Raw genomic sequence first — 21,523 nt, 5'->3', positions numbered from 1 at the left:
CTGCTCCGGAGGCCCGCTCCATCACCGACCCACGGCCCGGACCTCTGCTCCGGAGGCCCGCTTCATCACCAACCCCCCGGCCCAGACCTCGCTCTGCTCCGGAGGCCCGCTCCATCACGACCCACGGCCCGGACCTCTGCTCCGGAGGCCCGCTTCATCACCGACCCCCCGGCCCAGACCTCGCTCTGCTCCGGAGGCCCGCTCCATCACCGCCCCACGGCCCAGACCTCTGCTCCGGAGGCCCGCTTCATCACCAACCCCCCGGCCCAGACCTCGCTCTGCTCCGGAGGCCCGCTCCATCACGACCCACGGCCCGGACCTCTGCTCCGGAGGCCCGCTTCATCACCGACCCCCCGGCCCAGACCTCGCTCTGCTCCGGAGGCCCGCTCCATCACCGCCCCACGGCCCAGACCTCTGCTCCGGAGGCCCGCTCCATCACCGACCCCCCGGCCCAGACCTCGCTCTGCTCCGGAGGCCCGCTCCATCACCGCCCCACGGCCCAGACCTCTGCTCCGGAGGCCCGCTTCATCACCAACCCCCCGGCCCAGACCTCGCTCTGCTCCGGAGGCCCGCTCCATCACGACCCACGGCCCGGACCTCTGCTCCGGAGGCCCGCTTCATCACCGACCCCCCGGCCCAGACCTCGCTCTGCTCCGGAGGCCCGCTCCATCACCGCCCCACGGCCCAGACCTCTGCTCCGGAGGCCCGCTCCATCACCGACCCCCGGCCCAGACCTCGCTCTGCTCCAGAGGCCCGCTCCTTTACCGGGATTTCGACGTTCAGAGAAGCATTATGTGGCTGTCTCAGAAACATGTCTCACTCCTGAAGATCTGGACACCGACATAACTCACCGGTTTAGGAGAGCCGGTGAGGCTCGACAGCGACGCTGCCGTCACAGGGAAATCCGAAGGGCGCGGGGTCTGCCTCTACGCCGATCAGCGGTGGTGCAAACATGTCACTGGCAGAGAGCCTGATGAGCTGATGTCTGTCTTTGTGCTGTATTATGTTGTATGCATACATCCCAAAGCCAACACAAAAACTGCTGTAAAACCATACAAGAAGTAACACAGAGCTCCTGTCTCTCTCTCCGGATGCTCCTTGCTTTGTCCTTGGTGATTTTAATCACTGTAATCTGAGACCGATGAGCTTTCATGACTATCAGTACCTGCACCACCGGACTTAATAGAACTATTGACTTGTGCTGCGGCACAGTGAAAGATGCCTTTAAGTCTAAAGCTCTACCCCTTCCCGGCTCCTCTGATCAGAAGATCACACTGCTTATCCCAACCTGCAGGTTACATCTTAAAAGAGGGAAAATAGCTTCTCAACGGTGAAAAGCTGCCTGGGGATGCTGTTAAGGAAGTAAGGGAAGCCCTGAAGTGCACCAAATGGGACGTTTTCAAACACTGATGTGATTTCATCTAATATTTCTTATTTGAAATAAGAGCCATCCCCACTAAACAGGTCAAGGTGTTTCCAAATAACAAACCCTGGTTAAACAAAGCCGTGAAGGATGCACAAAGCAAGGACGGGATAGACGCTAAAAACAGAGTCAGATATGAAACTAAAATGGCGAAACTACAGTACAAAAGTAAAATAGAGGAGAAGTTTCACAGCGATGAACTGAAGGCAGAGTGGGCTGCCACAAAGGCCTGACAGGCCAAGATGAGCAGAATCCTGGTTCCACTCAAACTCAGGACAATTGCTTTGAATGACAACTTCTTACATTGAACATGATTTTACTAAAGATCCCTGCCAACCTGCTGGTAGATCCCTGTTCCTTTAACGTAATGCCAGAAAGAGCCAGACAGGATCCCTGCTAAACCTCTGAGTCTGTGCAGATACCCGTCGCTTTTTCAGCACCGATCCCAAAGCCATGGACAGAGTCTACTACAGTACCCGTGGCTAAGGTTAAGTCACCAAGGGAGCTGAATGAGCTGAGGCCTGTAGCCCTGACTTCAATAAGACCTTAGAGCGATTGGTCAAACGAATTGTGGTGAAGGTACCGGACCAGCTAGACCCAGTGCAGTCTGCATATGTCAGCAGAGGCAGATGATGCTACCAGCTCTGTTACCTGTAGAAACATCTTGAAGGTACAAAAACTCACAGCAGACTTTGATTCTTAGATTTCTCCTCGGCGTATATTTTGACCCAGCCACACGCTTTAGTTAACAAACTGCTGTTGGATCTTAATCTTGGCGCTGGACTGGTGAAACGCGTGATTTTTAACTTGTCGGCTGTCAGGGCTGATGATGTATTCTCCCAGTAACAGGGTCACCACAGGAGTGTGTCCTGATTGTATGTTCTCTATACAAATGACTGTAGGCGCAAATACAGTTCAGCCTGCTTCAGGAAGGAGAGGTCCATTATGGACCAGTGTTGGAAGACCTTGTAGAGTGGTGCGACAACCATTTTCTTAAGCTAAATATCCAAAAAACAAAAGACATGGCCATCGACGTTAGGAGAACCGCTCCCTTCAGAGCTCATACGTAGAAACGTAGAGCGCTATGAATACCTGGAAACAGGGATTGACAAAAACCTGAATTTAGACCTCAACACGTCTGCAATCTACATAAAAGGCTGACAAAGACTTTATTTTTTACGCAGACTAAACACTCAACGTAGATAAGACGCAGATTTTTTTTTACCAATCTTTTATTGGGTCTGTGTTGTTGGCTGGTTTGGAAACCTCACCAGTAAGATGGTTCACAGCAGCTCTGTCAGACTCTTAAAATCGACAAGTATCACCAAAGGCGCAACCAGTTCTGGCTCTGATCACCCATTTGTACAGCACTGAAGACTCCGCCCCCTCCTGGCGAACAGGTGTTGACCCCGGACAGTGTGAGGAGGACACTCAGCAGGATCGATGCTCACAAAGCTTCTGGTCCTGATAACATACCTGGTCGTGTGCTGAGAGACCAGGGAGCTCACACATGTCTTCATGGACATCTTCAACATCTCGCTGAGCCAGGCTGTCGTCCCCACGTGCCTGAAAACCACCGCCGTCATCCTGGAGAACAGCTGTGTCCCAGTTCAGGTTCTGCACACTTCGAAGTGCGAAGTCACGTCGTCATGGTGCCAAGAACTCTCTGAATCCACCCTACAATCCGCCCTTCGTTTGGCCTCAAGCGAAGGCTGCTGGTTCTCCCAGAATTCATTGCGCACAAGACGGTGGCGAATGAGCAGCCGAGCTCAGAAGAGCGCGTTTTTTTTTTATCACACTTTAGTAGAAACATTACAAAACCAAGTAGATTAAAACATGTTTAACATGTTAACCAGTTTAACCAGACCAGAAGCTCCGTCTGCTGCTGCTCTATGACCACACACATTAACCACACCATCATTCATCTATTTGTTATCGTCTTTCATTTACTTACTGATAGTAGCTGTTTGTTTTGCTTACTGGCTCATATGTTTGCATTTTTATTACACCAAGGTTTGAAAGAACTGTAATTTCAATTCATGCTGGCGGATTGACAATAAAGCTGACTTTGACTAAATGTTCACTTTGATTGTTTGTATTTTTGGTTAGAAAAAAAAATACATAAACACAAATGCATGTCTCTTACCAAAAGCAGTGGGCGACATCTCCTGCATGATGGCTCTGTACTCCAAGTGATGACGACTCTGATTACTGGGACCTGAAACCACAGAGAGTCCCCATGAGGTCCAGCAGTACATTTCAGGGCGGGGTGGATCAAGAATGTAGGTGTAACCTGGGGTGCAGGATGGGGGGGTGGGGGGTGGGTCAGGAATGTAGACGCAACCTGGGGTGGCTCAGGTGTGTGGGTGTTACCTGGAGCGCAGGGTGAGGGCGGTTTGCTCAGGATAAGGGCAGCTCCTGCGGGGGAGGGGGGCTTGTTGTGGGTCGACGGAGCATTTGTGAGGTCGGAGTGTGAATGAGAGGGGTCGGAGTCACGATGCCGCGGTGACCGGGCGCTCCAGTCGTCCAGCCCGCTGGAGGCTGCTGCAGTGGCCGAGCTGCAAGTAGCGCTGGCTTTACGAGGCTGAAAGAGAGAACAAGATGTTGTTTATTTGTGGTTTCCTCGGCTGACCTGAACACGACCACAACGATAGACCTGCTTCATCACTAAGAGAAGAGAAATTAAATACAACCCAACGTGAAACTCAGGTCTGATTAAAATATAGATAAAAGCAGAATCTCATGGAAGCATATTTGATCCCTAGTAGAACATAAACAACATGTCTGATGATGGAACTGAGACATTTTACCACTTCATGGAAAATTTGAGGTGATTTTGAAACTGATAAAGTTTGGAGATCATTGCATTCCGTTTAAATCAAACCTGCAAACCCAAAAAGTGTAAAAAGGTGATGAACTAAGCCCTTTAGAGGGCTCAGCAAAATGTTGTGGCTTTACCATTCTGGTGTTCTTAGAGAGGAAAATAAAAAACGGTTGCAGCACTGGTTCAGAAACTGTTTGTGTTCAGATCTGAAGGGCCGAACCACCCTGGGTCCTTCCCCAGGTTCCGTACCTGCCGGGCCTGTTTCTCCTGGTCCTGCAGCCACTGCAGGTAGGACTCCCGGGCCACCTGCTCCTCAATGGCCTCATTCGTGGCCTCCCAGTCCGTCGCCCTCTTCTTATCCTCCAACATCTGCTGCTCGATCCACGACTCCTCAGACGTCTTGATGGCCGACTTCATCAGAGACTGGTCTGCGTACTGGGAGAAAGATAACACACACACATGCTGAGATAACACACACACAGCCGTAAATGTGTTTGTTCTGGTTCTGGTTCTCGTACCCCGGGTTTGAAGGCGGGAAGACCCAATCCGACCCCGATTGTGGCCTTGTTAGGATTCACTACAGAGTTATAGTGGATGTTGCGATGGTAGCTCACTCTGATTGGCTCGTCGTTGTTCTGGTGGATGCCGTGGAACGTATTGATTGGCTCTGCAGGAAGAGGGGGCGGGGTCAGGCTGAAGGAATGTGACTGGCTGACTGCGGATCAGATGGACACACTGACTCACCTGTGCTGTACTGGTACACCTCCACAGGTCTGTTGTACATCTCGGCCATGGCCTGCATCTCAATGTGGTTGCCGTGGCAATTGTTTTTCCTCTTCCTGTTAATGTATGTGGTGAAGTCTTCTGTCACGTAGTTGGAGAAATAATCGGCATTCTTCATCTGGAGACCCAAACAAACTTAATTAACAAACATAGTGAGCTCACAGCTGATTGGCTTAGACGAGAGTCATGTGATCAATGTAAAGAAACTCACCAGGTAATCCATACAGTGTTTCCGCACCACTTCATGCATGTCCTGATCTCCGTACACCTGATCAGCTGAGACACACAAATCCAGTCAGGTGAGTTTACTTCACACTTTTATTTACAATCATTAGTCAATTATCAACCAGCTACCAACCAGCTACCAACCAGCTATCAACCAGCTACCAACCAGCTACCAACCAGTTACCAACCAGCTACCAACCAGCTATCAACCAGTTACCAACCAGCTACCAACCAGCTATCAACCAGTTACCAACCAGCTACCAACCAGCTATCAACCAGCTACCAACCAGCTACCAACCAGCTACCAACCAGCTATCAACCAGTTACCAACCAGCTACCAACCAGCTATCAACCAGCTACCAACCAGCTACCAACCAGCTACCAACCAGCTATCAACCAGTTACCAACCAGCTACCAACCAGCTATCAACCAGCTACCAACCAGCTACCAACCAGTTACCAACCAGCTACCAACCAGCTATCAACCAGCTACCAACCAGTTACCAACCAGCTACCAACCAGCTACCAACCAGTTACCAACCAGCTATCAACCAGCTACCAACCAGCTATCAACCAGCTACCAACCAGTTACCAAGTTACCAACCAGCTATCAACCAGCTACCAACCAGCTATCAACCAGCTATCAACCAGCTATTAACCTTTTATTAACAACAGAAACAACAATGGTTTACACTTAATATTTAAAACTGGAAAAATCTGATGAAATTACACCTTCAGTGTCCAGTTACTGTCCATAAAACGAAGTTTTTCATTCAGGATTAAACATTAAACAAAACACTGGTTGATCAGACTTCATCTCCACCAACAAAATTCTCAATGATTTGAATATTTACAAAGAAACACTGATGAGATGATGGAGGAGAAAAAAAAAGTCTAAATACTGAAAATAAGAATAACAATAAAACTACACAAATATCAAAAGGAATAAAATATAAATAGATACAATTAAATAAAAAAAAAAGAATAAAATATAAAAAGGACATTAAACTAAAATTCAATAAAAAAAATTAAATTGAAAAATAAATTGATAATAAAATACAAATAAAATAAATAAAAATAAAAAACTAAATCGAATTTGATAAAACTTTTAAATTAAGATCAATTGAATTAAAAATAAAAACAATTAATAAATTAAAAACTAAAATAAGTCAACTAAAAATAATAGAAACAATCTACCAGCTGTGACAGAAGTAAAACTTCGGTAAATTTAAAGCTCAACATTAATAAGAACTTAAAGCAGCCAAACAAACAAACAAACAAACTTTTCTTTATTATGCAGATTGTAAATGTTGGGCCGGACCTTTAGACCAGTTCAGAACCAGCAGACTGTAACACTGCTGGAATCTGGACTCTGATCTGGAACCTGCCCACCGAGGGCTGCTGTCCGAGGTTTCCACCAGGCCCAGGTCAGACCTTCAGGTCTAGAAGCTTCCGGTCCGGCCTTTAAATTTAAATTCAGAGCAAACTTCCTCCCTGGTGGTGGCGGTTTGTAAATCAGCCTCACTTCAGCTGCAGTTCCAGCAAGTCACATGACCCGTAACCGCGGTGATTCTCAGAACCCCCGACAGCTTCCTGTTCTCACCAGTGGTTACCACACACCCACACACACACACACACACACTCATAACAAAACTAACACACATGGCTGAGCAGCAGCAGGTGTGTGTGTCAGAAACACACAGGGAATCCACCTAAAACCATCCTGGTCCAGACTCAGACCTGGTCCGGACTCAAACCGGACCCGCCTTGCCCCGCCCACATGGTGGCTATAAAAGGTCAGGTGGACGCCTGTAATACATGTTCATCACATTATTTCCATGGTTGCTCGGGAGGGAAAAAGAGGGAAGAAGAGGAATTTTTCAGGGTGTGAGACAGAGATCCTGATGGACCACGTTGGAAAAGGTAAAAATGTGTAACTGGTGGACACGGCGTGGACGTTACTGGTGTCAGAAAGACAGAATAGTGGCAGCAGGTGGAGACGCTGTCATCACAGGAAGAAGGAAGAAACGCCAGAGGAGTCGGAACGTACGGATGGATATCTCAGTCGGTAGAACATCTGTCTGCCATGCAGGAGACCGAAGTTCGATTCCCACTGAGGTGAACAGTAAAACCTTCCAGTTGGAGTCTTCGGCGAGACGCTGCAGCCCACAGTAGATGGTTCTGGAGAAAAGCTGCTAGATGACAGTCATGATGCCGGTAATGTCATCTTTGGTTTTAATGTCTAAAATAGACATGTACAGATACATCTGAGACTGGTAGCAGTTTATTTAGTGTTAAATAATATTTCTTTCTAGTTCCTGGGTTTTCCAGCTGGGTGAGTGGGGCTCCAGCTGTGATTGGAGAGGGTGAGGCCAGAGACTCCACCCACCACCGCAGCAGCCGTGTCCTCGGAGGAAGTCCTGCAGGTGCTGAGGGAACCATCCCCGCTATTAACCAGGTGGACAAGGAGCTGGAGGACATGGAGACGGTCTTGATGGAAATTGGGACAACAATTACAAAAGGATTGTATAAAAATAAATAAAGGAAATCCACCTCTTGTGTGTTTCATAAGTGTTGCATCACTTCTAGACCTCCAGTCTGTCCCACTCTGCAGGACCTCAGAATAAATGACTGAAGCTTCTTTCCACATCTTCTTTTACTAACTGGTAAAAGATGGCAGCAGACTCTCCACCTCATCATCTCCTTGATTTTATTCCGGACCGGTGGTGTCACCGTTTCCTGTTTTCTAGATTTTGTGCGTCCACCAGGGTCAGAGTTTGCGTGGAGATGGGAACATTCTCCCGCCAGGTTTAGGTTTTTATAAATCCCAGAAGCTGACAATATTTGGCGTACGCCGGTTTTTGTACCTACGCCAGCTTTAGAAATGAGGCCCCGGGTCCAGACTCAGACCAGACCCGGCCTGTCTGGGGGGATGAGTCAGACCTGGTGGGACCAGGGAGGGTTTAAAACCCGTTTCCACCAATGGGGCCTGGATGGGGAGCATTTTTCAGTGTATCATGTGAAAACTGGGAAGGGAACCGTTCTACTTTGTTGGGACCCTTCTGCTGGGGTACCAGTCTAACTGACCTGACCCGAAAGGGTGGAGCCTGACATGCTGCCATCCGTTGATTGGTTAAAACAAAAAGTCACTTTCTGTGCGACCTGGCATAGAATAATAACACAAAATAAAACATCAAACAATAAAATAAACAATAAAAGACAAAAGGGAAAAGATGGAAAGCCTGGCCTGATGATGGCGCTCTCAGGAGGAAAAGCCAATACAAGGGGACGAGTTTTTAAAAGAGATTTAAATTCTTTCAGGGTTCTGGCAGACCAGAAAGATGGAGACCGTTCCAGAGTTTAGGGGCTGCCGAGTCACGAGTCCGCCATCGTTCTTCAGCCCTCAGAGCTCTACAAGCACGGTGCAGAAGCTCAGACCGATGGGGAGGAGCCAGAACATTTAAACATTTAAAAGCAAAATTTTAACAGAAATTGTAAAAGAGAGGCAGCCGGTGAAGGGAGCGCGGAACTGGAGTCATGTTCTCCCACCGCGTGGCCCCCGTTCATCTCCATCCAGGGTTTAACGTCCAGCAAGCATTTCTCTAGCTTCTCTGTGCGTCCAGCTCCAGCAGGTTTTAAAAGCAGGTAAATCTGGATGTCGTCTGCATAACAAAGAAATGAAAAAAAGGACCCCAGACGAGGTAAAGTGAAAATAAAACAGGGCCTAGGATGGAGCCTGGAGGTACCCCGTTTTTAAATGAAGACTCCGAGGAAGAGAAAGGCCCAGGATGTAGAGAAAAACTTGATTCTTAGACAGGACTCGAACCATTAGAGTACTGAGCCGTTAACTCCGACAGACTGCTACAAACGTAGAAATAAAATATCATGATCCACCGAATCGAGAGCAGCCGTTAGATCATGAAGAATGAGAAGAGCTGAAGCTCCACAATGACCAGTTACAAGCCGTTTCAGTGCTGGGACACGACCTAAAGAGGACTTTTTATCTTCATAATGCATTGATTAAGTATGGGATCGGGACTCGTTTCAGCAGATGTGACATTTCTAGTTCCGACTCGTGTTCAGGATCCTGCGTCTGCGTCGGATGCAGCGTAGTTTACACGTGGTTAAGCAAGGAGCAAACAAGAGAAACCACGAGCTGAAGTTCATTCTGTAAATTAAGGCAGATATTTGTGGCGGGAAGAAGAATTGCCATCAAATGCTGGAGCGTTCCTGCCGGTACGTGTTGCATTTGGCTCGGCACTCCCACGATGGCGTGCACCTCAGAGGAAAGTGCTCAGTGTGCGCTACATTCCAGTGCACTCACGCAACAAGACACACCCACAGGCTTTTACAGAATTAATAACAACACACACACACAGAGGAAACCACAGGGAATGCTCTGATTGGTCATGAACTTGGGTCAAAGCAAATGGAGGATTGCTGTTTTATTTTCAGATCAGCCGATTGTTGCTAAGCAGTCGGGTGCATGTGGATCAGCTGATGGGCTGAAACCCATCCATGGTGGATCCAGCGAAGCTCCACCAGGACGGACGATGGAACTCAGGACACATCTCAGCATGTTAACGTGCACGGGGACTCATCTTCAGGTAGTTTTGGTATCAGCAGATCTCAGAGGACTGTGGATCCTGAAGGCATCGTTCAGATCTGATACATTTCCTCCCATCTTACCACGTCTCCACGTATAGATGTAGTTTTGCTCTCAAAACAGCTTATCTGATCCATCATCCGGTTACTACTTCCTGCGTTTTAGGAAATCAGACCCTAAATGTGATGAAAAGCGTCTCAGATGGTTTTGGGGTGTCGCTTCCCTGCAGCTGGACCGCCACACAGAAACTGAAAGACGCACTTGTCCACCTGAAACAGAAAGTGTCTGTCTCGGTGTGAAAACAGTCCTAACACGTCAAGCTTCAGACGGCTGTCTGAGGCTGCGGTGATGAAGGGTGTCAACCATCATCCTCACACACACCCCACTGATTTCTGAGAAACATCATCAGCTCGTGTCAGCATTAGCTTCCACTGACTCAGCGGCGAAACGCAGCTTCATGGCCTCCGGTCTAATAACCGTGTAATTACAGCTCATGAATGACAGAGAGAAGTGCTTCCAGGGTCGGCTCCTCCGGATCCACCTTGATACGTTACAGGATGAAGAGTTTGGTCCAATCAGGTTTCCAGGATGAAACGGAGACGTTTCACCATGTGATGAAAATATGAGCTGATAGTGAATCTGATGCAGCAACACGTCTGGAAAAAGTTGGAACAGGAGCAACAAAAGGCTGGAAAAGTACCTGGTACAAACCAGAAACACCTGGAGGAGCATTTAACAACTAATCAGGTTACCTGGCAACAGGTCAGTAACATGACTGGTATAAAAGGAGCATTTCAGAGAGGCAGAGTCTCTCAGATGGAAAGATGGACAGAGCTTCACCAATCTGAGACAAACTGGATCTAAAACTGGAACAATTTCAGAAAAATGTTCCTCAGACTTTGAAGATCCACCATCTACAGTGTAGAATATCATCAGAAGATTCAGAGAATCAGGAGGGATCTCTGTGTGCGTGGGACAAGGCTGGATGCTGGTGGTGTTCTGCATTAAAAGCAGACATGATTCTCTACTGGAAACCACTGCATGGACTCAGGAAGACTTCCAGAAACCACTGTCTGTGAACACAGTTCACCCTGAAACCCACAAATGCAGGTTAAAGCTCCATCATGCAGAGAAGAAGCCAGATGTGAACAGAATCCAGAACCAGCTTCTTCCATCTTCTCTGGACCAAAGCTCATTTAAAATGGTCTGAGACAAAGTGGAAACCTGGATGAAGATGTGAACTAGTTTGTGGAAAGCATGGACGGCGTGTCCTGCAGACTAAAGAGGAGAGGGAGCATCCAGCTTGTTATCAGTGGACAGGTGAAAAGCTGCATCTCTGATGGGATGGGGCTGCATTAGTGCCTATGGCGTGGGCAGCTTCCACATCTGTGAAGCTCCATCAATGCTGAAAAGTACATGGAGGTTTTAGAGCAACATCTGCTCCCATCCAGACAACGTCTCTTTCAGGGAAGACCTTGCAGATTTCAGCAAGACGATGCTGAACCACATCCTGCATCCATCACAGCAGCATGGCTTCACAGGAGAAGAGTCCGGCTGCTGAACTGGCCTGCCTGCAGTCCAGACCTTTCACCAGTACACAACATCTGGAGCATCATGGAAGCAGGAATCCAGCAACCAAGGTCCAGGACTGTAGAGCAGCTAGAATCCTGCATCCATCACAGATTCACTATCAGCTCATATTCTCCATCACATGCTTAAAAGTCTCGGTTTCATCATCTGTGATGTTGTTTATCTTCTACTGGAGATAAAATATATTCATGAGATTCTGGTTTATTTACATTTTAGACAGAACCCCGAGTTTAATGGATCTCGGGTGAATAATTTGTACTTTAATCCAACACCTTGCTGCATTATCAGCATCAGCTCCTCTAATAAGAACTTTTTAAAGTAAATAAATAGAGTCCATGGGTCAGAAAACAAAATCAGAACACAGAGCTTCACTGTGTGTTCGAGCTGAAACAGTTTATTACATAACAACAGGGAGGCAGGTGTGTGTTTACAGGTAACACACACAGGTCAGGGTGGTGATATAACTGCAGGAACACAAAGGCTGAAACCTGAAACACGGCCTGAACTCGGCTGAATGGACCTCTGTGTGTCGCCAACGAAAACACAAACCCTCAGTTTTCACACTGACCCACATTTCCACATACCTTCCCACCACTCACAGGTACACCAACACCACACCCCCAAGCTAACGCCGGGACAGGTTCTATTTAATCTAGATTTTAATCCCAGTATAAACCAGTCTGTATCAGCTTTTAATCCCAGTATAAACCAGTCTGTATCAGCTTTTAATCCCAGTATAAACCAGTCTGTAGCAGCTTTTAATCCCAGTATAAACCAGTCTGTAGCAGCTTTTAATCCCAGTATAAACCAGTCTGTAGCAGCTTTTAATCCCAGTATAAACCAGTCTGTATCAGCTTTTAATCCCAGTATAAACCAGTCTGTATCAGCTTTTAATCCCAGTATAAACCAGTCTGTAGCAGCTTTTAATCCCAGTATAAACCAGTCTGTAGCAGCTTTTAATCCCAGTATAAACCAGTCTGTAGCAGCTTTTAATCCCAGTATAAACCAGTCTGTAGCAGCTTTTAATCCCAGTATAAACCAGTCTGTAACAGCTTTTAATCCCAGTATAAACCAATGTGTAGCAGCTTTTAATCCCAGTGTAAACCAGTCTGTAACAGCTCTTAATCCCAGTATAAACCAGTCTGTAGCAGCTTTTAATCCCAGTATAAACCAGTCTGTAACAGCTTTTAATCCCAGTATAAACCAGTCTGTAACTGCTTTTAATCCCAGTATAAACCAGTCTGTAGCAGCTTTTAATCCCAGTATAAACCAGTCTGCAGCAGCTTTTAATCCCAGTATAAACCAGTCTGTAGCAGCTTTTAATCCCAGTATAAACCAGTCTGTAGCATCTTTTAATCCCAGTATAAACCAGTCTGTAGCAGCTTTTAATCCCAGTATAAACCAGTCTGTAGCAGCTTTTAATCCCAGTATAAACCAGTCTGTAGCAGCTTTTAATCCCAGTATAAACCAGTCTGTAGCAGCTTTTAATCCCAGTATAAACCAGTCTGTAGCAGATTTTAATCCCAGTATAAACCAGTCTGTAGCAGATTTTAATCCCAGTATAAACCAGTCTGTAGCAGCTTTTAATCCCAGTATAAACCAGTCTGTAGCAGCTTTTAATCCCAGTATAAACCAGTCTGTAACAGCTTTCAATCCCAGTATAAACCAGTCTGTAACAGCTTTTAATCCCAGCATAAACCAGTCTGTAGCAGCTTTTAATCCCAGTATAAACCAGTCTGTAGCAGCTTTTAATCCCAGTATAAACCAGTCTGTAACAGCTTTTAATCCCAGTATAAACCAGTCTGTAGCAGCTTTTAATCCCAGTATAAACCAGTCTGTAACAGCTTTTAATCCCAGTATAAACCAGTCTGTAGCAGCTTTTAATCCCAGTAAAAACCAGTCTGCAGCAGCTTTTAATCCCAGTATAAACCAGTCTGTAGCATCTTTTAATCCCAGTATAAACCAGTCTGTAGCAGCTTTTAATCCCAGTATAAACCAGTCTGTAACAGCTTTTAATCCCAGTATAAACCAGTCTGTAACAGCTTTTAATCCCAGTATAAACCAGTCTGTAACAGCTTTTAATCCCAGTATAAACCGGTCTGTATCAGCTTTTAATCCCAGTATGAACCAGTCTGTAACAGCTTTTAATCCCAGTATAAACCAGTCTGTAAAAGCTTTTAATCCCAGTATAAACCAGTCTGTAACAGCTTTTAATCCCAGTATGAACCAATCTGTAACAGCTTTCAATCCCAGTATAAACCAGTCTGTAGCAGCTTTTAATCCCAGTATAAACCAGTCTGTAACAGCTTTTAATCCCAGTATAAACCAGTCTGTAACTGCTTTTAATCCCAGTATAAACCAGTCTGTAGCAGCTTTTAATCCCAGTATAAACCAGTCTGCAGCAGCTTTTAATCCCAGTATAAACCAGTCTGTAACAGCTTTTAATCCCAGTATAAACCGGTCTGTAAAAGCTTTTAATCCCAGTATAAACCAGTCTGTAGCAGCTTTTAATCCCAGTATAAACCAGTCTGTAGCAGCTTTTAATCCCAGTATAAACCAGTCTGTAACAGCTTTTAATCCCAGTATAAACCAGTCTGTAGCAGCTTTTAATCCCAGTATAAACCAGTCTGTAACAGCTTTTAATTCCAGTATAAACCAGTCTGTAACTGCTTTTAATCCCAGTATAAACCAGTCTGTAGCAGCTTTTAATCCCAGTATAAACCAGTCTGCAGCAGCTTTTAATCCCAGTATAAACCAGTCTGTAACAGCTTTTAATCCCAGTATAAACCGGTCTGTAAAAGCTTTTAATCCCAGTATAAACCAGTCTGTAGCAGCTTTTAATCCCAGTATAAACCAGTCTGTAGCAGCTTTTAATCCCAGTATAAACCAGTCTGTAACAGCTTTTAATCCCAGTATAAACCAGTCTGTAGCAGCTTTTAATCCCAGTATAACCCAGGCTGTAGCAGCTTTTAATCCCAATATAAACCAGTCTGTAGCAGCTTTTAATCCCAGTATAAACCAGTCTGTAGCAGCTTTTAATCCCAGTATAAACCAGTCTGTAACAGCTTTCAATCCCAGTATAAACCAGTCTGTAACAGCTTTTAATCGCATTGTAAACCAGTCTGTACCAGCTTTTAATCCCAGTATAAACCAATGTGTAGCAGCTTTTAATCCCAGTGTAAACCAGTCTGTAACAGCTCTTAATCCCAGTATAAACCAGTCTGTAGCAGCTTGAATCCCAGTATAAACCAGTCTGTAACAGCTTTTAATCCCAGTATAAACCAGTCTGTAACAGCTTTTAATCCCAGTATAAACCAATGTGTAGCAGCTTTTAATCCCAGTGTAAACCAGTCTGTAACACCTCTTAATCCCAGTATAAACCAGTCTGTAGCAGCTTTTAATCCCAGTATAAACCAGTCTGTAACAGCTTTTAATCCCAGTATAAACCAGTCTGTAACTGCTTTTAATCCCAGTATAAACCAGTCTGTAGCAGCTTTTAATCCCAGTATAAACCAGTCTGCAGCAGCTTTTAATCCCGGTATAAACCAGTCTGTAGCGGCTTTTAATCCCAGTATAAACCAGTCTGTAGCATCTTTTAATCCCAGTATAAACCAGTCTGTAGCAGCTTTTAATCCCAGTATAAACCAGTCTGTAGCAGCTTTTAATCCCAGTATAAACCAGTCTGTAGCAGCTTTTAATCCCAGTATAAACCAGTCTGTAGCAGCTTTTAATCCCAGTATAAACCAGTCTGTAGCAGATTTTAATCCCAGTATAAACCAGTCTGTAGCAGCTTTTAATCCCAGTATAAACCAGTCTGTAGCAGCTTTTAATCCCAGTATAAACCAGTCTGTAACAGCTTTTAATCCCAGTATAAACCAGTCTGTAACAGCTTTTAATCCCAGCATAAACCAGTCTGTAGCAGCTTTTAATCCCAGTATAAACCAGTCTGTAGCAGCTTTTAATCCCAGTATAAACCAGTCTGTAACAGCTTTTAATCCCAGTATAAACCAGTCTGTAGCAGCTTTTAATCCCAGTATAAACCAGTCTGTAGCAGCTTTTAATCCCAGTATAAACCAGTCTGTAGCAGCTTTTAATCCCAGTATAAACCAGTCTGCAGCAGCTTTTAATCCCAGTATAAACCAGTCTGTAGCATCTTTTAATCCCAGTATAAACCAGTCTGTAGCAGCTTTTAATCCCAGTATAAACCAGTCTGTAGCAGCTTTTAATCCCAGTATAAACCAGTCTGTAGCAGCTTTTAATCCCAGTATAAACCAGTCTGTAGCAGCTTCGAATCCCAGTATAAACCAGTCTGTAACAGCTTTCAATCCCAGTATAAACCAGTCTGTAGCAGCTTTTAATCCCAGTATAAACCAGTCTGTAGCAGCTTTTAAACCCAGTATAAACCAGTCTGTAGCATCTTTTAATCCCAGTATAAACCAGTCTGTAGCAGCTTTTAATCCCAGTATAAACCAGTCTGTAGCAGCTTTTAATCCCAGTATAAACCAGTCTATAACAGCTTTTAATCCCAGTATAAACCAGTCTGTAACAGCTTTTAATCCCAGTATAAACCAGTCTGTAACAGCTTTTAATCCCAGTATAAACCGGTCTGTATCAGCTTTTAATCCCAGTATGAACCAGTCTGTAACAGCTTTTAATCCCAGTATAAACCAGACTGTAAAAGCTTTTAATCCCAGTATAAACCAGTCTGTAGTTGCTTTTAATCCCTGTTAAAACCAGTCTGTAGCAGCTTTTAATCCCAGTATAAACCAATCTGTAACAGCTTTTAATCCCAGTATAAACCAGTCTGTAGCAGCTTTTAATCCCAGTATAAACCAGTCTGTAACAGCTTTTAATCCCAGTATAAACCAGTCTGTAGCAGCTTTTAATCCCAGTAAAAACCAGTCTGCAGCAGCTTTTAATCCCAGTATAAACCAGTCTGTAGCATCTTTTAATCCCAGTATAAACCAATCTGTAGCAGCTTTTAATCCCAGTATAAACCAGTCTGTGACAGCTTTTAATCCCAGTATAAACCAGTCTGTAACAGCTTTTAATCCCAGTATAAACCGGTCTGTAAAAGCTTTTAATCCCAGTATAAACCAGTCTGTAGCAGCTTTTAATCCCAGTATAAACCAGTCTGTAGCAGCTTTTAATCCCAGTATAAACCAGTCTGTAACAGCTTTTAATCCCAGTATAAACCAGTCTGTAGCAGCTTTTAATCCCAGTATAACCCAGGCTGTAGCAGCTTTTAATCCCAGTATAAACCAGTCTGTAGCAGCTTTTAATCCCAGTATAAACCAGTCTGTAGCAGCTTTTAATCCCAGTATAAACCAGTCTGTAACAGCTTTCAATCCCAGTATAAACCAGTCTGTAACAGCTTTTAATCGCATTGTAAACCAGTCTGTACCAGCTTTTAATCCCAGTATAAACCAATGTGTAGCAGCTTTTAATCCCAGTGTAAACCAGTCTGTAACAGCTCCTAATCCCAGTATAAACCAGTCTGTAGCAGCTTGAATCCCAGTATAAACCAGTCTGTAACAGCTTTTAATCCCAGTATAAACCAGTCTGTAACAGCTTTTAATCCCAGTATAAACCAGTGTGTAGCAGCTTTTAATCCCAGTGTAAACCAGTCTGTAACACCTCTTAATCCCAGTATAAACCAGTCTGTAGCAGCTTTTAATCCCAGTATAAACCAGTCTGTAACAGCTTTTAATCCCAGTATAAACCAGTCTGTAACTGCTTTTAATCCCAGTATAAACCAGTCTGTAGCAGCTTTTAATCCCAGTATAAACCAGTCTGCAGCAGCTTTTAATCCCGGTATAAACCAGTCTGTAGCGGCTTTTAATCCCAGTATAAACCAGTCTGTAGCATCTTTTAATCCCAGTATAAACCAGTCTGTAGCAGCTTTTAATCCCAGTATAAACCAGTCTGTAGCAGCTTTTAATCCCAGTATAAACCAGTCTGTAGCAGCTTTTAATCCCAGTATAAACCAGTCTGTAGCAGCTTTTAATCCCAGTATAAACCAGTCTGTAGCAGATTTTAATCCCAGTATAAACCAGTCTGTAGCAGCTTTTAATCCCAGTATAAACCAGTCTGTAGCAGCTTTTAATCCCAGTATAAACCAGTCTGTAACAGCTTTCAATCCCAGTATAAACCAGTCTGTAACAGCTTTTAATCCCAGCATAAACCAGTCTGTAGCAGCTTTTAATCCCAGTATAAACCAGTCTGTAGCAGCTTTTAATCCCAGTATAAACCAGTCTGTAACAGCTTTTAATCCCAGTATAAACCAGTCTGTAGCAGCTTTTAATCCCAGTATAAACCAGTCTGTAGCAGCTTTTAATCCCAGTATAAACCAGTCTGTAGCAGCTTTTAATCCCAGTATAAACCAGTCTGCAGCAGCTTTTAATCCCAGTATAAACCAGTCTGTAGCATCTTTTAATCCCAGTATAAACCAGTCTGTAGCAGCTTTTAATCCCAGTATAAACCAGTCTGTAGCAGCTTTTAATCCCAGTATAAACCAGTCTGTAGCAGCTTTTAATCCCAGTATAAACCAGTCTGTAGCAGCTTCGAATCCCAGTATAAACCAGTCTGTAACAGCTTTCAATCCCAGTATAAACCAGTCTGTATCAGCTTTTAATCCCAGTATAAACCAGTCTGTAGCAGCTTTTAAACCCAGTATAAACCAGTCTGTAGCATCTTTTAATCCCAGTATAAACCAGTCTGTAGCAGCTTTTAATCCCAGTATAAACCAGTCTGTAGCAGCTTTTAATCCCAGTATAAACCAGTCTGTAACAGCTTTTAATCCCAGTATAAACCAGTCTGTAACAGCTTTTAATCCCAGTATAAACCAGTCTGTAACAGCTTTTAATCCCAGTATAAACCGGTCTGTATCAGCTTTTAATCCCAGTATGAACCAGTCTGTAACAGCTTTTAATCCCAGTATAAACCAGACTGTAAAAGCTTTTAATCCCGGTATAAACCAGTCTGTAGTTGCTTTTAATCCCTGTTAAAACCAGTCTGTAGCAGCTTTTAATCCCAGTATAAACCAGTCTGTAGCAGCTTTTAATCCCAGTATAAACCAGTCTGTAGCAGCTTTTAATCCCAGTATAAACCAGTCTGTAGCAGCTTTTAATCCCAGTATAAACCAGTCTGTAGCAGCTTTTAATCCCAGTATAAACCAGTCTGTAGCAGCTTTTAATCCCAGTATAAACCAGTCTGTATCAGCTTTTAATCCCAGTATAAACCAGTCTGTATCAGCTTTTAATCCCAGTATAAACCAGTCTGTAGCAGCTTTTAATCCCAGTATAAACCAGTCTGTAGCAGCTTTTAATCCCAGTATAAACCAGTCTGTAGCAGCTTTTAACCCCAGTATAAACCAGTCTGTAGCAGCTTTTAATCCCAGTATAAACCAGTCTGTAACAGCTTTTAATCCCAGTATAAACCAGTCTGTAGCAGCTTTTAATCCCAGTATAAACCAGTCTGTAACAGCTTTTAATCGCAGTGTAAACCAGTCTGTACCAGCTTTTAATCCCAGTATAAACCAGACTGTAAAAGCTTTTAATCCCAGTATAAACCAGTCTGTAGTTGCTTTTAATCCCTGTTAAAACCAGTCTGTAGCAGCTTTTAATCCCAGTATAAACCAGTCTGTAGCAGCTTTTAATCCCAGTATAAACCAGTCTGTAGCAGCTTTTAATCCCAGTATAAACCAGTCTGTAGCAGCTTTTAATCCCAGTATAAACCAGTCTGTAGCAGCTTTTAATCCCAGTATAAACCAGTCTGTAGCAGCTTTTAATCCCAGTATAAACCAGTCTGTATCAGCTTTTAATCCCAGTATAAACCAGTCTGTATCAGCTTTTAATCCCAGTATAAACCAGTCTGTAGCAGCTTTTAATCCCAGTATAAACCAGTCTGTAGCAGCTTTTAATCCCAGTATAAACCAGTCTGTAGCAGCTTTTAATCCCAGTATAAACCAGTCTGTAGCAGCTTTTAACCCCAGTATAAACCAGTCTGTAGCAGCTTTTAATCCCAGTATAAACCAGTCTGTAACAGCTTTTAATCCCAGTATAAACCAGTCTGTAGCAGCTTTTAATCCCAGTATAAACCAGTGTGTAGTTGCTTTTAATCCCACTATAAACCAGTGTGTAGCAGCTTTTAATCCCAGTATAAACCAGTCTGTAGCAGCTTTTAATCCCAGTATAAACCAGTCTGTAGCAGCTTTTAATCCCAGTATAAACCAGTCTGTAGTTGCTTTTAATCCCAGTATAAACCAGTCTGTAACAGCTTTTAATCCCAGTATAAACCAGTCTGTAGCAGCTTTTAATCCCAGTATAAACCAGTGTGTAACAGCTTTTAATCCCAGTATAAACCAGTCTGTAGCAGCTTTTAATCCCAGTATAAACCAGTGTGTAGCAGTGTTTAATCCCAGTATAAACCAGTCTGTAGCAGCTTTTAATCCCAGTATAAACAAGTCTGTAGCAGCTTTTAATCCCAGTGTAAACCAATCTGTAACAGCTTTTAATCCCAGTATAAACCAGTCTGTAGCAGCTTTTAATCCCAGTATAAACCAGTCTGTAGCAGCTTTTAATCCCAGTATAAACCAGTCTGTAGCAGCTTTTAATCCCAGTATAAACCAGTGTGTAGTTGTTTTTAATCCCAGTATAAACCAGTCTGTAGCAGCTTTTAATCCCAGTATAAACCACTCTGTAGTTGGTTTTAATCCTTGTTAAAACCAGTGTGTCGCAGCTTTTAATCCCAGTATAAACCAGTCTGTAGCAGCTTTTAATCCCAGTATAAACCAGTGTGTAGTTGCTTTTAATCCCAGTATAAACCAGTCTGTAGCAGCTTTTAATCCCAGTATAAACCAGTCTGTAGCAGCTTTTAATCCCAGTATAAACCAGTCTGTAGCAGCTTTTAATCCCAGTATAAACCAGTCTGTAGCAGCTTTTAATCCCAGTATAAACCAGTCTGTAGCAGCTTTTAATCCCAGTATAAACCAGTCTGTAGCAGCTTTTAATCCCAGTATAAACCAGTCTGTAACAGCTTTCAATCCCAGTATGAACCAGTCTGTAGTTGCTTTTAATCCCAGTATAAACCAGTCTGTAGCAGCTTTTAATCCCAGTATAAACCAGTCTGTAGCAGATTTTAATCCCAGTATAAACCAGTCTGTAGCAGCTTTTAATCCCAGTATAAACCAGTCTGTAGCAGCTTTTAAACCCAGTATAAACCAGTCTGTAGCATCTTTTAATCCCAGTATAAACCAGTCTGTAGCAGCTTTTAATCCCAGTATAAACCAGTCTGTAGCAGCTTTTAATCCCAGTATAAACCAGTCTGTAACATCTTTTAATCCCAGTATAAACCGGTCTGTATCAGCTTTTAATCCCAGTATGAACCAGTCTGTAACAGCTTTTAATCCCAGTATAAACCAGTCTGTAAAAGCTTTTAATCCCAGTATAAACCAGTCTGTAGTTGCTTTTAATCCCTGTTAAAACCAGTCTGTAGTTGCTTTTAATCCCAGTATAGACCAGTCTGTAATAGCTTTTAATCCCAGTATAAACCAGTCTGTAGTTGGTTTTAATCCCTGTTAAAACCAGTGTGTCGCAGCTTTTAATCCCAGTATAAACCAGTCTGTAGCAGCTTTTAATCCCAGTATAAACCAGTGTGTAGTTGCTTTTAATCCCAGTATAAACCAGTCTGTAGCAGCTTTTAATCCCAGTATGAACCAATCTGTAACAGCTTTTAATCCCAATATAAACCAGTCTGTAGCAGCTTTTAATCCCAGTATAAACCAGTCTGTAGCAGCTTTTAATCCCAGTATAAACCGGTCTGTATCAGCTTTTAATCCCAGTATGAACCAGTCTGTAACAGCTTTTAATCCCAGTATAAACCAGTCTGTAAAAGCTTTTAATCCCAGTATAAACCAGTCTGTAGTTGCTTTTAATCCCTGTTAAAACCAGTCTGTAGCAGCTTTTAATCCCAGTATAAACCAGTCTGTAGCAGCTTTTAATCCCAGTATAAACCAGTCTGTAGTTGCTTTTAATCCCAGTATAAACCAGTCTGTAACAGCTTTTAATCCCAGT

At 43.8% G+C, this 21,523-nt stretch overlaps 1 protein-coding gene across 3 annotated transcripts in view; it reads right to left on the bottom strand.

Moving 5' to 3' along the window:
* otud5a (OTU deubiquitinase 5a) overlaps window positions 1-21,523 on the bottom strand; it is a 47,386-nt gene that overhangs the window by 15,047 nt on the left and 10,816 nt on the right. For 2 of the 3 annotated variants that reach the window (XM_042003937.1, XM_042003936.1), the window contains exons 3-8: window positions 5,242-5,306; window positions 4,992-5,148; window positions 4,766-4,914; window positions 4,497-4,682; window positions 3,797-4,007; window positions 3,570-3,641 (exon numbers count right to left, since the gene is read on the bottom strand). In XM_042003937.1, the coding sequence (XP_041859871.1) occupies window positions 3,570-3,641; window positions 3,797-4,007; window positions 4,497-4,682; window positions 4,766-4,914; window positions 4,992-5,148; window positions 5,242-5,306 (840 nt within the window). Of the gene's footprint in view, window positions 1-3,544; window positions 3,642-3,796; window positions 4,008-4,496; window positions 4,683-4,765; window positions 4,915-4,991; window positions 5,149-5,241; window positions 5,307-21,523 lie in introns of all 3 variants that reach the window. The other variant, XM_042003938.1, reaches the window with a different exon arrangement.

Source organism: Melanotaenia boesemani, chromosome 13 (assembly GCF_017639745.1).
Source record: "Melanotaenia boesemani isolate fMelBoe1 chromosome 13, fMelBoe1.pri, whole genome shotgun sequence".
Classification (NCBI taxonomy): Eukaryota; Metazoa; Chordata; class Actinopteri; order Atheriniformes; family Melanotaeniidae; genus Melanotaenia; species Melanotaenia boesemani.
The sequence above is the reverse complement of the archived record's forward strand: the minus strand, read 5'-3'. Positions and strand labels throughout refer to the sequence as shown.